Genomic DNA, 17,020 nt, shown 5'->3' with positions numbered 1-17,020 from the left:
GTCTTGTACACCTGTGAAACTTTTCTCACTACTATCCTATTGGCTGTTATGCCAATAAAAGCACTGTTCAAATGGTTGTAACGTGCAGCTGAAACTGACAGATCCACCTCCTTATAGTTGCTTCACACATCGATTATACTTTCACAGAAATCGATTAGAATTTAGAATTTACACTTTAACTCATTTTCAACGAGAGCAGAAAAAATAGTTTGAACTTTATTTTATGATTGCTTTGATAAGTTTAGGACTTTTTAACGAAGCTGGTTTCGAGACATACAATATAACAAAAATCCGAACTATACGGAAATCAAGCCCAATACAGATAGAAAATAAAAATGATTAAATTTTGTAATCTAATTCAATGAAACATTAATCAGAATCACAATTAAAGTTATCAATAGATATGATAATTAAGACCGTGATTTGATTTGTCATTGAATTCAAATATAAAATCAAATTATGTCCCTATTCTCACTATTTTAATGTATTACTGTTATATTTCTCAAAACTTTGTATCTTTGCAGTTAAACACAAAGCTATACAAAGAGCTGTCTGTGCTCTTATCACCACAGCTATCGAAATCCGGTTTCTGGCATTGTAGACATACCGCTGTGTCACTAGGGTGCTTCTTAAAGCATAAATTATTTTAGTATTTACCCATGTAGAGGTCACATATGCACAAATCTACTATTAAAACTACTTATTGAGTTATATGATAATTTTGAAGTAATAACCTACGAAACTGTATTACGCAATGACAAAATTTGTTGTATCTGTATTACAAATAGTTGATGATTTTTACATTATTAAAGAAAACTACCTTTATTTTTCTTTGTTTTCTTATAGCAAAGCCACATCGAGCTATCTGCTGAGTCCACCGAGGGAAATCGAACACATAATTTTTACATTGTAAGCCCATAGACTTACCACTGTACTTTATTAATTACCAACTGTAGTTAATTCAGGAAAAGTACGTTTTAAACAGCAAACTGTTCAATTTTCCACTAAATCATTTTAAACGTGTGTGTGCTTACAGCCTGTAATGAAAAATTTAGTTAAACAGTTGACATACATATTTTTAAATAAAAGTTTTATTTACTTTATAAGGATCACGAAAAATTTATTTTTCATTATGTCCTCCTAAAAAGAAACAGAATTTTTTAGCACTTATTAGAATACTAAAAATAAGCTGAATTAGGCTGAATTTTTCTTTCTTTGACCAAATTTATGAGTAGGCGAAAATTCGGACTTTCTTAATAATTTTTTAATTACCTTCATGTTATACTAACTAGAAGATCATTTTTATCATGTAAATGAAAGCCTTACAAAAATTATGCCACTAATTTTGATATTTTTTCTGCTCTTCAATATTATACGTAGCGATGGCAAAATTAACTCTTAAAATTAAACTCTAGCTCGACTGCTAAACGACCTGTGTGAAAAACATTGAAGACATTTGAGAAAATCTACATACGTCCATATATGAATAAATAAGACCCGAGGTTATTCTATAGCAATATATAAATAAGACCCGAGGTTATTCTATAGCAATATGATTTTATCGAAGTTTCACCATATTGACCTTTTCTTTTCTCTGAACATGGCCAAGTGGTTAGGACGCTCAACTCGTAATCTGAGGGTTGTGGGTTCGAATCTCCGTCACACTAAATATGTTCATCCTTTAAGCAGTGGGGGCGCTATAAAGTTACGGTCAATCTCACTATTCCTTGGTAAAAGAGTAGTCCAAGAGTTGGCAATGGGTGGTGATGATTAGCTGCTTCCCCTCTAGTCTTAGCATTGCTAAATTAGCAACGGCTGGCGTAGATAACTCTCATGTAACAAACCAAACATACAGTTGAATTAAGAAAGGTGGAGATAAAAAAAATGCAGGAAATTAATAATTGGTAAGGAAAATCAGAAACGTTTTATAATTACACAGTTTTGCGTTAAAAGAGAAAGTGCTATTTTCTGTGAAAAATATGGGTCCATAACTTCTTCGATACGAAAATAATATTAGTGTATTTTTCTCTCCAGTCAAACGAATACTGTGTGTCTTACTGCACACAAGCTAATAAGTAATAATGAAAATTTAACGTAGCACTTCGAATAAATAAAATCTAGCTGATGGGAAAGAGTCAATGCACAGAATTTGTCAATGTTCTTAATAGACTAAATATTGATTCTTTTTATTTCAGGAAACACCACGGCCAACACCCTTAAACCCATAAAGACTGTCGCCACACCCTGCAGTTACCAAACCAAATGTACCTGATGAGAAAAACTAAATAATTCTCAGCAATCACAAAGAAAGTTAGGCAGGTTTTCGTTAGTCGGTTTGGTTTGTGGAAGAGCTTTAGGTTAAACGTGTACATAGTTTTTATATTCGTGCTCTAAATCCATTGATTCTGCATGTTATTTCTTTGTTTTATATTTCATCAAACACGTACTTATCACGCAGATTTGCCACAGTGTTAACATTGGTAATGTCAATATGCAATACAACTCAAAATCAAAACTGAGCAGAGAAAGTCACCTCATTATCTGATAGCTTCACCTTTTCCATGTTTGAAAAGGTTCTTGTTTGATAGAGTTATGTTTGTTACGAACGAGGAAGTATCGTGTGTATTTAAAGTAATATCGTTGGTTTTTGAGGCGCTCATATTGATACGTACAGTAACCTGTTTGTTGTTCAGCACAAAGCTACACAATGAGCTATCCGTGATTTCCTCGTTCCAGGTATTGAATGTCGGTTTATACCGTTATAAGCTTTCAGACTCGCCCACTGAGACACCGGGGGACTAAAGAGAAAGACACGGGCAAACAGATAACGAGTAAGATATTGTAAATGTAAAATGAAGAGTAAATAAAACTAAAATTAAGAGTAACTTGCTTTTCAAGTTCATGTGTCATGCTGTGTTGTAGCCCACAGAGTTCATAATTCTTCTCGTGATTCATTGCATTCACACGTTTTCTGACGTCACGATAGTACAAATTACAATATTAAGTGTCCCTTATGTGACGTCATTTTTATATATACTGACTGACAAACATCACTCTATTATATAGTAGTGCGAGTGTTAAAAACAGGTGACCTTTCCTGGCGACTTTCGGCTCTTTTTTCGGGGAGATTGATGAACTTTTTTTCTACGCAGGAAGTTCTTGAAAAATAGCAATTATCGTAATACAAAATGCAATACGATTTTTGTATTATTTCCAATCACCAAGTATTTTATACAGTTATATAAACTCATGTTAACTTTTAAAAACTATAGGTTGTGTTTCAATATAAAATTCATTGGGTGCTGATTACCTTTTAGTAAAATCTCTTCAACCTTTAGACAACATTATAAGTATAGTCTCCCGCTGCGACAGCAATAAGTTTACGGATTTACAATTCTAAAATCAGAGACTCGATTTTCCTCGGTGAATACATCAAATATCCCCCAGGTGGCTTTGCTACAAGAGTACACATTCATGAAAACATACTCATACATTTTCAATGTAGCTTACTTGATTATATGTTAGACTATGATTTCGATAATGAATTACACTGCACAACAAATTTTTTGCTTCTTGAACACTGTTGGGTGTTCCTTATAGATATTTGGTTGCTGATCACGAAAATTACATCCAAATTTGCCCATCATGTACCGTGTCATCGAAATCTTCAGTTTTGTAATGTTTTTTTTTTTATATTTGTGTCTAAAAATGTTCGTTTCTGTAAGAGAAATATGAACAATGTTTTGAGCAATCTGGGCATGTCCAGACATGAAATCGGGCCAGGTTAGAAGCTGTTCTGTGCAAGTATGCAGCCCGGGCATGCCTGGGCAGGCCGGAGCCAGTTTGACAGTGTCTCAGCAGGCTATAAAAGTGGCTTGCATATACAGATGCTGCTTATTGGATTAATATAGACCTTATAGTGTGTACGCATTGTTTTAGAATATAGCATTGCCTCAGTAGCACTGTAACAAGTAAGTTAGATCTTATAGACGTTTTACAGGACGATTGGTGTCGGTCAATATGTCTCGTCAATGTCGTAACAGCCGCAATACATTCTGCTATATTTGTGGCGAGTATATGCTTGTTCATCAAAGACGCTCAATGACTGCTCTTGTGAAGAAAGCATATCATCTGTACTTCGGCTGTAAAACTGGTGATCAAGACCAGGAATGGGCACACCACATTTATTGTGCGACATGTGCTGTCTGTCTGAGAGCTTGGCTCAGAGGCACTCGAAAGACAATGCCGTTTGCTGTCCCGATGATATGGCGAGAACAGAAAGACCATGTGACGGACTGTTACTTCTGTTTGACTAATGTGTCTGGGTTCTCTGCCAAAAAACAAGAAGTCAATTGAATACCCTAATCTGCTTTCAGCAATGAGACCCGTGCCACATGATGACAGTCTTCCAATTCCGAAACCACCAGAGGAATGGACCTTACACGGACCAGCTGAAGAAACTGCAATGCAGGAAACTGGCAGTGACATTCATCCGGATTTGGAACCGTGCTCCTCAGGCGATCCACATCTCATAACACAGTCAGAATTAAACGATCTGGTCAGAGATTTTGGTCTGGCAAAAGCAAAAGCCGAATTGCTGGGTTCGAGACTGCAGGAATGATGTTTGCTGTCACCATGTACGAAAATTTCTGTTTATCGAAGCCGCCAAAATGATATGAGCAAATTCTTTGCACAAGTTGACAGTCTTTGTTTCTGTGTTGACATCGAAGGATTGTTCACTGCTTTGGGTTGTGACCATGACCCGCAAGAGTGGCGTCTCTTTATCGATTCACCAATGTTAAGCTTCAAAGCTGTTCTATTACACAATGACAATGTTCACCCTTCAATACCTGTTGGCTATGCAGCACACATGAAAGAAACTTACGAGAACATGGAAATGTTGCTGAAGCACATCCAGTACAGCAAGTACAACTTGAATATCTTTGAAGATCTGAAAGTCGTTGCTATGTTACTGGGACTGCAGCTCGGCTATACGAAGTACTGTTGTTTCATCTGTGAATGGTGCAGTCGTGCCAAAGAGTCACATTATTCTAGACAGAGTTGGCCACTCCGTAAAAAGTTAGTTCCACGAGAAATGTGGTGCATGAACCACTTGTCAACCCGGCAAAGATTATTTTGCCTCCTCTTCACATAAAATTTGGACTTATGAAGAATTTCGTGAAAGCAATGAACAAAGAAGGCGAAGGTTTTTGTTATTTAAGACAGATGTTCCCAAGAATAATTGAGGCCAAGATTAAAGAGGGCATTTTTGTTGGTCCTCAGATTAGACATGTTATGAGTGACAAGCGGTTCGAAGATCTGTTAGTTGGGCCGGAAAAGATTGCCTGAAAAGCCTTCAAAGACATTGTTGACAATTTTCTTAGCAATTACAGAGCCTCACATTACATTCAGCTGGTAGACAAACTTCTCAAAGCATACAAAACGATGAAGTGCAATATGTCACTCAAGATTCATTTTCTCCACTCACACTTGGACTTCTTCCCCGTAAATCTCGGTGCTGTCAGTGACGAATACCGTGAAAGGTTTCACCAGGACATTGCTACAATGAAAAAACGACGGTATCAGGGCAACTGGAATCCGTCAATGCTTGCTCATTACTGTTGGACACTGCACCGTGATGCACCGGACATTAAATACAAGCGAAAATTAGGAGCAAAACACTTTTAATTATGTTGAGCTTAATAGCGTATTAAAAACATAAACGCAATTAAATACGTTATTTTCAGTAAACAGTTAACTATCTGTTTCTCAGAGTTCCTACGTGATGAAGCACAACCAAAACTATATTTGTGCATACCCACTAGGTACCTGTCATAATCAGCAAAAACGTTTTAGGAAGCAAAACTTTTCAAAAATTGTTGTGCAGCGTTATTACAATATTTACAGTAACTTAATTTGTAAATCAAGTATTTTACCTCTGCAGCTTTTAAGTTGACTAATGTATTGTAATGACACATGTATATTTTCTTTATGTTTAACTGATAAAATAATATCCAGATTAGAAAACAAATCGATTAATTCTATTGTGGTGCAAATAAAACGAATGAGGAAAAAAAACGACTTTTCTTCCAAATGTAATTAATATTTTAGTGGCTTTCTGTAGAACATAAAGATAAAAAATAAAAGAGAAAAACAGTAGAAAAGTTAAAAATTTTAGCTTTTCCAATGATTATTAAGCTCAGATTTGTGGTTTGATCCCTATTTCTGTGGAGTAAACAGGTAAACCTCTGTGCAGCTTTTAGTTTGAAAAACAAATAGCGCTTTACTTTCTCTAAAAACGAGATAAAACATCGTGCTTTCAAAAAATATGTATATACTAGTGAAATCGTAAGTCTAAGGCCCACATAGGGTGCAATAATGAGAATTTGGAGCTTGAACTACAAATTTGCACCTTTTCAATTTAACAACTATTGCCACTATAATGCAAATATAATTTCTTTAATCAAGTTAAGAACGGTAATTAGTATGTGTTCTAATATAAATCAATTCCAAATTTAGGGACTGCTTGTGAGAAATCCCAGTAAAGGTATTTTCGCAAAATATCCGAGTTCCTTAAGGGGTTGGGTGAAAAGTCTTATATTAGTGCAAATCTCGGGGTTGGGACGATTATTTTAGCACCTTTTAAAAGTTGGCGAGTTCAGCAGTTTAGAAGTAGTTACGTGACATAGTAACTGAATCTTATTATAAAGAGATATTTAAGTAATACATCATATTGTTTCATTTGTTTTTTTAAATATCTGCCTGTAGCATGTAGGCAAACCATATATTTGCTATCCTCCGTTTATATTAATATAGAAAGTTTCGAAATTGTCATTTATTCCAGGATATATCGTTTTCAAACAGGGAATCAGTTTAGGAAGTTATTAAAATCCTTTAACTTTAGCTACCTATTGTTCTGGGTCATTCACCAAAGGCGTTACTTTTGCCTTTTCATGGGAAAGACTTTTGTGAAGTTGTACATAATGTTGAAAGTAGATCGTGATCTTTTCCATTGACAGGTCAATTTATATCACTAGGATATATCCTTGATTATCATATTTTGTGATGGGAATAGCCAACAGTCATATAGGAAGAGCAGGCATTTTGAAATGACTAAAATTTTTGTTTTGTGTATATGATGCTATATTTACTCAGGCTTGTACAATCACTTTTCAAGTTAAATTTTCTGAAATACAAAGATAGTTTTATCTAGTAGTTTCCAGGTAGGACTTGGTCAGTTCGCCGACTTACAACGTAGCCACATCAGATTTTGCTTTATAGCAAAACCCAGTAAAGGCACCATCTTTCTTGCGTTATAAGCACTTTTATTTCTTTCTAGTGTCAATAAAGATTGTTCGATTTCGTAATACATTCTATCCTGTCTCCTTTATTCTTAAAACTCAGTAGGTCCAACATGGTCAGGTTGCTAGGGCTTTCATCTCGTAATTTGAAGGTCGCGTGCTCAAATCCCCGTCACAGCTGTGGAGGCGTTATAGTGTGACGGTCAATTCCACTATTCGTTGGTAAAAGTAGCCCAAGAGTTGGCGGTGGGTGGTGGTGATGACTAGCTGCCTTTTTTCTAGTCTAAATTAGGGACAGCCAGCGCAGATAGCCCTCGTGTAACTTTGCGCGAAATTCAAACAAACAGATAAATTTCAGTCAAAGTCAGAGCATTTAGGTTTATTACGTATTACGTTTTTCATCAAACGTTTCTACTTTTACGTGTCTTTTACTATCAGAAATAAGTCTGAGTTGATGTTACACAGATGCAAGCGGAAGAACACAAGAAGCTATTCGTAGATAATTATTTAAAAATTAAAAATAGACAAGCGATAAATCACCAAGAAGCAGAACTAGAAAGTAAAGAGCTGACTGTAATTATAAGAGTAATGCATACAACTACACATTGAACAATATATAGGAGGTAAAACCTACAGTTTGATATGTGGAGAATGTTTATTTATGCAAAGGGGAGGCTTCGTTTAAAAACAAACCACTTAACATTTCCGTTCGCGCTACTGACCACGTGTGTTACGAATAGTACCCTAGTTTGTGAGAAGGTGTATGAATACAGTTGGAAACATTGCACGTCTGAATCCCGAAGAGACTTAGAATTATAAAATTCAATGTCAGATTCGAATTCAGTGTAGATGAAAAACTAATCCTAGACCACATCATGCGCTAGTGATTTTTCGAACTCGGTTTAGCCCATCTTGATACTCCTGAGGCAAGAGGCTACACTCATAAGAAACGCTTCGGGCCAAGTTTGATCATAAGAGATCGAGATCCGTGAGAGAAGTTAGCTAAAAATAAATATATTATGCAACCACAACCTGAATTACTATAGGATAACATGTTTCAAATACAATGGAAAAGCTGTCAACTGACCTTTTGAAACATTGTGTGATGACACATAATACTGTAAGGCTGTAAGCAGTTTAACTCAGGAAAATTCATACATAACACGAGTCACTATCGTATAGCAGTTTTCAAATATAAGAGAAAAGCTGTCAGCTGACCATGTAAAACAATGTATAATAACATGTAACACTGTAAGTAGTTCAGCTGGGAAAATTCGTACATAACCTGAATTATTATAGCATAGCAGGCAAGTAGTTATATCTAGGTAGCTTTCTGTTGACTTGTTTTATGTAAGTGTGAATCTGTACATGAAGTTTCTATCTAGGAAGAGAGTAAGTAAGTAGCTTTATATGAACAAGAACAAAGTAATTAACATAAATCTGTGCTTAAAGCTGAGTAACAGGTGATTATTTAAGTTAGGTAGCTAGTAATCATTACGTTCTATGTGAATATGAAAGTGGAAATTGAGTAGTATTTATTTGATGAATAGGAGACAAGTGCTTAGATCTAAACAACAAGTGAATAAGCAGATTTATGTAAACGTATGTTATTCAGACTGTTATAAGGAAATTTTTGTTTACTGTATGGATAAAGAATGGTTACTTTTATATGTACATTAGTAGTTCTTTGTGGCTAGATAAACAAATTTATATATACTCTTCAAAACAACAAACGCAAAAGGGATATTTTGGTTATTTTAAAGAGAAATATATGTAATAACGTCAAAAGCTCAGAGTATGTGATGTTACACGTGTTAAGGCACTGATTGTCAGACCAAAATGGCAATAAAAGTTGTGAACTTTGAAAATGGAGGAAAACATCGGATTTTTCGCCAAAACGCATGCGTGTCCAATAAATTTGTTTGAGAGATCTGCATGTTCTACAAGTGCAACATGTGCAAAATCCCTATAAAAGTGACGGGTTCTCGGTTTCCATAGCTCAGTGTTAAGCCACCGACACGCAATACAGTTACGCCAAGACTGACTGAAGCACAACGCAACAACGCCATTGGTCGCTTGGAAGCAGGTGAATCTCAATCAGATGTTGCCAGAGCTGTGAATGTCCACCCAAGCACCATCACAAGGCTATGGAATCGTCACCAACAACATGAATCAACTCGTGACCGTCCACGATCTGGCAGACCTCATGTGACCACGCCCGCACAAGATCGCTACATTCAGTTACGTACGTCACCTTCGGGATAGGACCACCACTGCGACGTCTACTGCCTCAACCATACCAGGGCTGCGTAGGATTTCCGATCAGACCGTACGCAACCGTCTACGAGATTCTTAGGCCCCATGTGCAACCCATCATGGTGAACGTCAACGACGTTTTTCAACATGACAACGCCCGTCCTCACACAGCCCAACTCACCACTGTCTTCTTGAGACACCACAACATCAACGTTCTTCCCTGGCCCTCCAGATCACCAGATTTAAGCCCCATCGAACATCTTTGGGACGAGTTGGACCGACGTCTGCGACGGCGACAACCTCAACCGCAGACTCTACCTCAGCTTGCAGCAGCTTTGCAGGCTGAGTGGACAGCCATTCCACAGGATGTGATTCGTCATCTCATCGCTTCCATGGGCAGGAGATGCCAAGCAGTTATTGATGCTCACGGGGGGGCATACTCGTTATTGACGTTGAGTGACGTTAAACTTCACCTAGTGAGCGTCGACTTCGCCTTTGCAGACTTTGGATGTTCAGCAGTGAATGTGCAAAGTTTCACACATGTCATACAGAACTACCCGGAATAAACTTGTTAACAATTTGTCTCATATTTTGCCTTTTGCGTTTCTTTTTTTGAAGAGTATATATATATACTTGAGAAGTTTTATGTGGTTATATGCGTAGTAAATATTTCTATGTGTACATTAGATGTTTCATGTGGTTAGATATAAGTGGGTATTCCTATGTATGCATTAGTAGTTATATGTGGTTCGATAAGAAACAAGTAATTTGACTTCATTAAGCTGCTAAAAGTGCATACAAGTTTAACCATAAAATGAGGATAGCAGCCTATTACCTGAAAGCACAGTGTACAAATAATAATAACAAATATTGAAAAACTTTGAATCTTGACAACTAACAAATTACCATTGGAGTCGTGGATGACTAAAACAAAAAAGTATATTTGTGGAATATACCGTATTTGTCTATGTATCAGACGACCTTAAATTTTTTGTTCAAATAGAGTGTATTTCTTTAAGGTTCATTGTATAAGACAACTTGTATTGTTAAGCAAGTCTGAGACGTTACTTTGGTAAAGAAATCTCTTGAAGTTATTTTTAAACCTTGCTTACCTGCACTCTGGGGTAATCAATACAACCACACCACAGACAGCTCAATGCGGCATAACCTAAACCACAAACATGTAACACACAACTCCTTTTCTATTACAAAAAAAAAATTAAACCTCAAAATATAGTGATTTGATATAAAAACATATTTACAAAATTAGTGTATGTTACACAAACTAACCTTTGTTTGATATAATATTATTGTACGAAAGATAACATCAATACATTTCAAATAAAAAAATGTCTTGATTAACTGTAACTAGCATATAAGATAAATAATTTTCAGTTATGAAAAATCGAGACAAACGATACAATATTATTGTAACACGGTAGGTGGTACGATGTCAACACACTTACCAAAAAAAAATGCAAATACAATTAAAGGGAAAAACGTAGATTTAAATATGCTATCAACCGTAGAGTTTTTATTGGAACTTTATCTTTGAACCCGTGTATAAGATGAAGTGTAAAATCAAGCATTGTTTTATGAGTAAAACGTATTGCCTTATAATACTGGACAATATGGTTGTTGAAGTATATGAATGTTGACATGTTTTATTAACTGCTAAAATCTGGTTTGTTCTGTTCTTACCTGTCTGTTCGACGAATGGTGTGTTTTATTTTAAAGCTTCTGTTCCACATAGCAACCCTTTCGTTCTCAGTGGGACGTTTTCGCATTTCAGATTTAGAAGTTGTTAGCGATTTGATTTTCACACAAGAATCCGTAGCACAAGGAGTCTTGACGCTGGATTTTACTCTATTACCACCCAGACTTTCTGGCTGTTTTCTTTCTTTCTCGAAAAGTTCTTTCCCCACCGAATCTTTACCTCGATTAGTTACGGACTTAACCTTCAAGTTCTTTCGTTTCCCAAACTGTTTCTTGCGCGTTCCACCTTTTTTGGGCAGGAAATTTATGGTGGAGTCTTCGTCCGTTGACTCGCTTTTCTCTGGATCAGATGTGTGAAGGAGTTTCAACATATTTTCCCTTAAAAGTCGAAATCTACTTTCGTCATCTTCGCTGTCGGTTTTAGGGAGTACCCCAAGAGCCTTTTGTTTCTTATACAGGTTATCACTCATTACAGTGCAGTTATGTATTGACCTTATCCATACCTTGCATCATGAAGAACGTGACTAGTTAAAGTCCAAAGCATCTGGTGATATAAAAACAAACAAAGAAAAGCAACCGTCAAACAGTTTTAATAAACACTTGTATAAATATTTTACGCTTCAGAAAATTAAAAAAATTAAATTCTTTAAAGTCTCAACACAACATTTTATAAAGTGTATCTCGCTAATCATTTATTTTATCTTATATTTTAATAGTTATTAACGTCAACATTATTGTCTTTTCTTTATCTTAATAAAATTCTATATACTAGCTTATAATGTTGTTTTCGTAGTGATATTTATAATATCTGCCCCTACCACCACAGTTGTGTATTTCTGGACTTACACGGTAGAAACCGGGTCTAGATCTCTTCCATGGTGGGCAAAGCACAAATAGTTCTTTGTGTAGTTTTGTGCTTAACTTCAAAGAACAAGAACAGCTTATAACATTTGTACTGAAAAGACAACATTTAGTAAAAACTACTGACTGACCACTAGATAGAATTAAACTGAATTTCGTACTTACTCTTTTACACTCTGAAATTCTTGACAAACACATCAGTATATCAGTTGGACTGACTGCACAAACAGTGTCTAACTACCTTTAAGTAATAATAAATATTATAATGTATATCATTTGATGTTATCATTTATCTCGTTAATCTATTCGTTCGTATTTGCAATTGTGTGTGGAAGATGAATCATAATTTTAAATACAGTACTTACTTAAATCTATAAAACAATTACGTGTGTAACAAGAGCATAGGAGTAATAACCTCAAGCTTGAGAATCTGAATCATAATTTTGTGGTAAAAATGATTCTATCATTCCTTAAACAACATGAGTTTCTTTGAAAAGTGCATCATGTATTATGACATGGAATAGAGGGTGTGGTTCAATGTTTGATAAATACGCATAACCATCTAGATTTGTCACCGTACCACACCTACAAAGAGAGATAGGTACTATGTATTTATGTATAGGTAAGATGCATTGGCTATGTATCACACAATTAAACATAGTTCGAATTCAGATACGCATTATATATATATATATTTGCTTTATGCTTCTTTTTGGAGCAACATCGGGAAACTAAACTATGACAAACAATAAACTAAGAGAGTTTTAAATAAATTTTATCCCTTAAACTTTGAAATTGTTAACATATTGTAGTTTAATTGCATTTTATTTACTTATCTTTACTCCAGTTGACAACCCTAAACATATAGACACCAAGGCGATTCAGATTAGACATTACTGTCAGTTAAATTGTGTTTACCTTGAAAAACCATAAGTTTTCTTTTATTCAGACAAATATGTTTCCTTTTATTTTAATTCTGACTTATCTAAATTCATCTGAGACATATCTCCTATTTTTTGTGATTTCATACGTTTTGTATTAGGAAGAATTAAACTAGGGAAGATTTATGTCAGTTTGTTGACGTTTAACTACTATACTCAAACTAGCTGGCGCAATGAGTAAAAACTATCTCTCATTTGACAACTTTTGAACAACGACTTATTAAATATAATTTACATCACCCTGTTCCATAGCTAAATCTATGTTTTATCAGATTTCCTGCAATATTATTTTGCGTGGACGGTATTTAAGAAAAAAACCAAACGATGTTTCAACTGATTGATCCTCAAGAAGATGCCATTACACAACCGAAATCTTGCTAACAAAATTAGTTCAACCAACTTCTTGTTTGTTTGCTGATACATTAAAGCTATCTACTCTATCACATGAAGTGATAGACTAGCAGGAAAACAGCTATACAATGATATCCACCGCTAACTCTTGGACTTCTGTTGTCAGACGTAATAGTGGTAGAATCCAACCGTCAGTTAAATTTTGACGATAACTGGGCAATAATCACGTCACCTCAGTTCCATAGTCTAGCGCGATAATTACTGTATTTTTTGTTTAAGGTATTTTAACTATTGCAGTTTTGAGTGTGATGGATAACTGTCGTGTATTGTCAAACTTTCAATGACAAAAGAAAAACTGACACAAAAACGTCATTTTTACTCATTTCTTATTTTGTAAGGTAGTTGGACTGTGGTGAATATGATTAAAAAGTTGTTTTACAAACAGAGAAATGTCGTTAAGATGGCGAACACAATTTGACAATAAAATTTGTTTTTATAAATGGGAGAGAGCTGTGTCATTTTTGGGTGAATCCTTGATAACCACTCAGTTAATTAGAAAGTTTTATTATTACGTGTATACTTGCCAATAAATCTATAAACACGAATATTACCATGTTAATGGTTTATTGTTATTAGTATCGAATTATTTTAACATGAGTTTTATAAATAATATTATGTACATATGAAATTATTGCACAATCATTCTTTAATCTTTACAACTATATTTTTACAATATATTTTGCATCATTAGTTCAGTACATGGTCTTAGGAACAACCTATATCTTCAAAGCTGTCTGAACCTCGTGAGCTTCTATTAGGTTTATCGTTGGCCTGGCATGGCCAAGCGCGTTAAGGCGTGCGACTTGTAATCTGAGGGTTGTGGGTTCGCATTCCCGTCGCGCCAAACATGCTCGCCCTCCCAGCCGTGGGGGCGTTATAATGTGACGGTCAATCCCACTATTCGTTGGTAAAAGAGTAGCCCAAGAGTTGGCGGTGGGTGATGATGACTAGCTGCCTTCCCTCTAGTCTTAGACTGCTAAATTAGGGACGGCTAGCACAGATAGCCCTCGAGTAGCTTTGTGCGAAATTCCAAAAAAAAAAAAAAAAGAAGTTTATTGTTGAAAATACCACTAACAGTGATAGTACAAATTGGAGAAACAATATGTTCTAATCTCTGTAAGTAAGAAAGTAATAAAAGCATACTTAACTTAGCCATACTTAGTACTCGTTTGATTTGTTGTTACGATCTATTTAGATAGTTTTCTTTTTATCATAAGTTAATAATAATTATTACAATTGTTCAATATAATCACTCATTCAGTTAGATAGTTCTTCTTTTATGTTTACATTTGCAAGCACTGTATTTGTGTAACTAATACAGTTTTCTTGTATTAAACTTTTTTTTTTACATCGTGAACAATGATATTGTGTACACACGAAATTATTCTGTAACCACAACGTAAACTGCAATATTTGAATGAAGGTTTTGTAATTCATTATCTGAACAAGCTAAAAACCCCATGTATAAAGCTCTTTTCATGTGAGTACCATATTACTAAGAACACCAAATTTCAAAGCAACGTATTTAATTTTGTTCTGTATTAAGAGAAAAATTTGGAGTTTCCTAGAATAGTCGAGCTTCCATTCTTGTAGTAAGACATTAAATCATCCAATATATTCAAATTTTCTGAATGTTTAAATCAAAGTACGTAATGGCCTTACGGCAACGTTTCCTCTGTTATTTCTTGATATAAGTGTAAGAGAATAGATTGAAGTAATTGCTTTTGGATTTAGTCATTTTTCCTGCCGGGGGGGACCTTTTTGTTTGTTTGTAGTTAAACACAGAACTACACAATTGGTTATCTGTATTCTGCCCACCACGAGTTTCGAAAGCCGGTTTCTAGCAGTGTAAGTTCGCAGACATACCGTTGTGTCACTGAGAGGCCACGGACTTCAATCGTGTTATTAAGTCTAGTAGCACCTAACGAACAAAACCATTATAAAACTCAGCCAGTTGTAAAAAACTCAAGCAAATTTAACATTAATTATTAGCCACGTGACTTTCTGTCACTTTTGGGATAAAATTGCAGAATACGCAATAAAGTAAATTCAGGTAGCGCTTTCGTATAAAGTAAACTCGATGTTTAAGTTCGAATTTTAACAGGTTGATTATTACTCATGAATATGAGATTTAAGAAAATTGTGACATTGAGGTCTCACCGAAGACACAAAAAAGGAAACTAGAAAAGGCGGAAAGAGAGAAATTTCTCGTGATTTTGATGTTCTGTCAGGTAGGTATTCATTGAAATATGAATTTCGTTAAAATCAGTCCTTGTACACTCGCAAGTAGATGTGTACAGAATGGTAGTTAGATAGATGTCTCTATCAAAATAAACTGTATAAAAACACTGATGTATGACAATTCATCACACGCGTGGTTTGGAAGAAGAAATGATTAGCGTTGTCAACAGCGATTGTTGTGGACAGCGTTAACGTTTAACACGTCGTTATGTGTGATAGTTTTCCATATACACATGGACGATTGTTTTTTTATTTCGTTCTTTAAATGTATTAATAACCATATATACATTTCAAATAGGCGAACACTTTTAACTGGTGTCTGCATGCTAATGAGAGAGGGAGGGATCTGGATTATACTGGTAGTTTGCGTAAAGAGCAGTTAGAAACTTTGAGGTTATGTCTTCAATGTAGAAATTAATAATGAAAACAGACACGTGAATTTAAACAACGTGGACTCCATAATGTTCAGTAGAGAAACGCGTTTTTCACAAAAAACACATACATTAAAATTTAATCAAGTATAGGCATAACTGCTATAGTTTAAAAACGTTCATTACTGAATATAAGTATAATTGCTGTAACCTATTTCTGGCAAATAATATGCATCATTGAGTATAAGTGGAACTGCCATCACTTAACTTTCACAAAAAGCATTCAATATTAAGTGTGGTTAAACCATTGTAAAATAGTCTCGACAATAAACTGAATTTACTTAGCCCTGACAAGAAACGTTCGTCATTAGTGTAAGTAAACTATTTTTTCTTAGCTCTAGCAAAAACGTTCATTATTGAACACAATACAGTTGCATGTTGTAACTTAACTCCAGCAAAGACCCTCGCTAGTACAGCGGTAAGTCTACGGATTTACAACGCTAAAACCAGGGGTTCGATTCCTCTCGGTGAGCTCAGCAGATAGCCCCGTATGTCTTTGCTATAAGAAAACACAAACTTTGACAAGAAATGTTCGTTATTCAATAAAAGTAAACATTTGTAACTTAATTCTAAGAAGAATCGTTCATTAGTTAGTATAAGTAAAACATTTGTAACTTAGCCCTAAGAAGAAGCGCTTATTATTTAGAACAAGTAAATATTTGTAACGTAACCCTGAGAAGAAACGTTTTTATTGGGTATATGTACATCTGTTGTAACTTAACGCCCTTCTAAAAAACAAACAAAGAAAATGACACATTTTTTACTGAGTAATATTAGTATTTATTATCTAGTTCCATGAAATAAAGTACTGTTAGCTTTAAAAAAAATCAAAGGTAAAACTTTTTTGAAACATTAATTTTTT

General features: G+C 35.0%; 1 protein-coding gene across 1 annotated transcript in view; it reads right to left on the bottom strand.

Annotated features, from left to right (window-relative positions):
- LOC143244994 (uncharacterized) overlaps window positions 1-17,020 on the bottom strand; it is a 51,545-nt gene that overhangs the window by 28,518 nt on the left and 6,007 nt on the right. Inside the window, exon 2 of the mRNA XM_076490673.1 lies at window positions 11,259-11,817. Within this exon, the coding sequence (XP_076346788.1) occupies window positions 11,259-11,743 (485 nt within the window). The 5' untranslated portion in view covers window positions 11,744-11,817. The remainder of the gene's footprint in view (window positions 1-11,258; window positions 11,818-17,020) is intronic.

This window comes from Tachypleus tridentatus, chromosome 2 (genome assembly GCF_004210375.1).
Source record: "Tachypleus tridentatus isolate NWPU-2018 chromosome 2, ASM421037v1, whole genome shotgun sequence".
NCBI lineage: Eukaryota > Metazoa > Arthropoda > Merostomata > Xiphosura > Limulidae > Tachypleus > Tachypleus tridentatus.
This window is presented reverse-complemented; position numbering and strand designations above follow the sequence as displayed.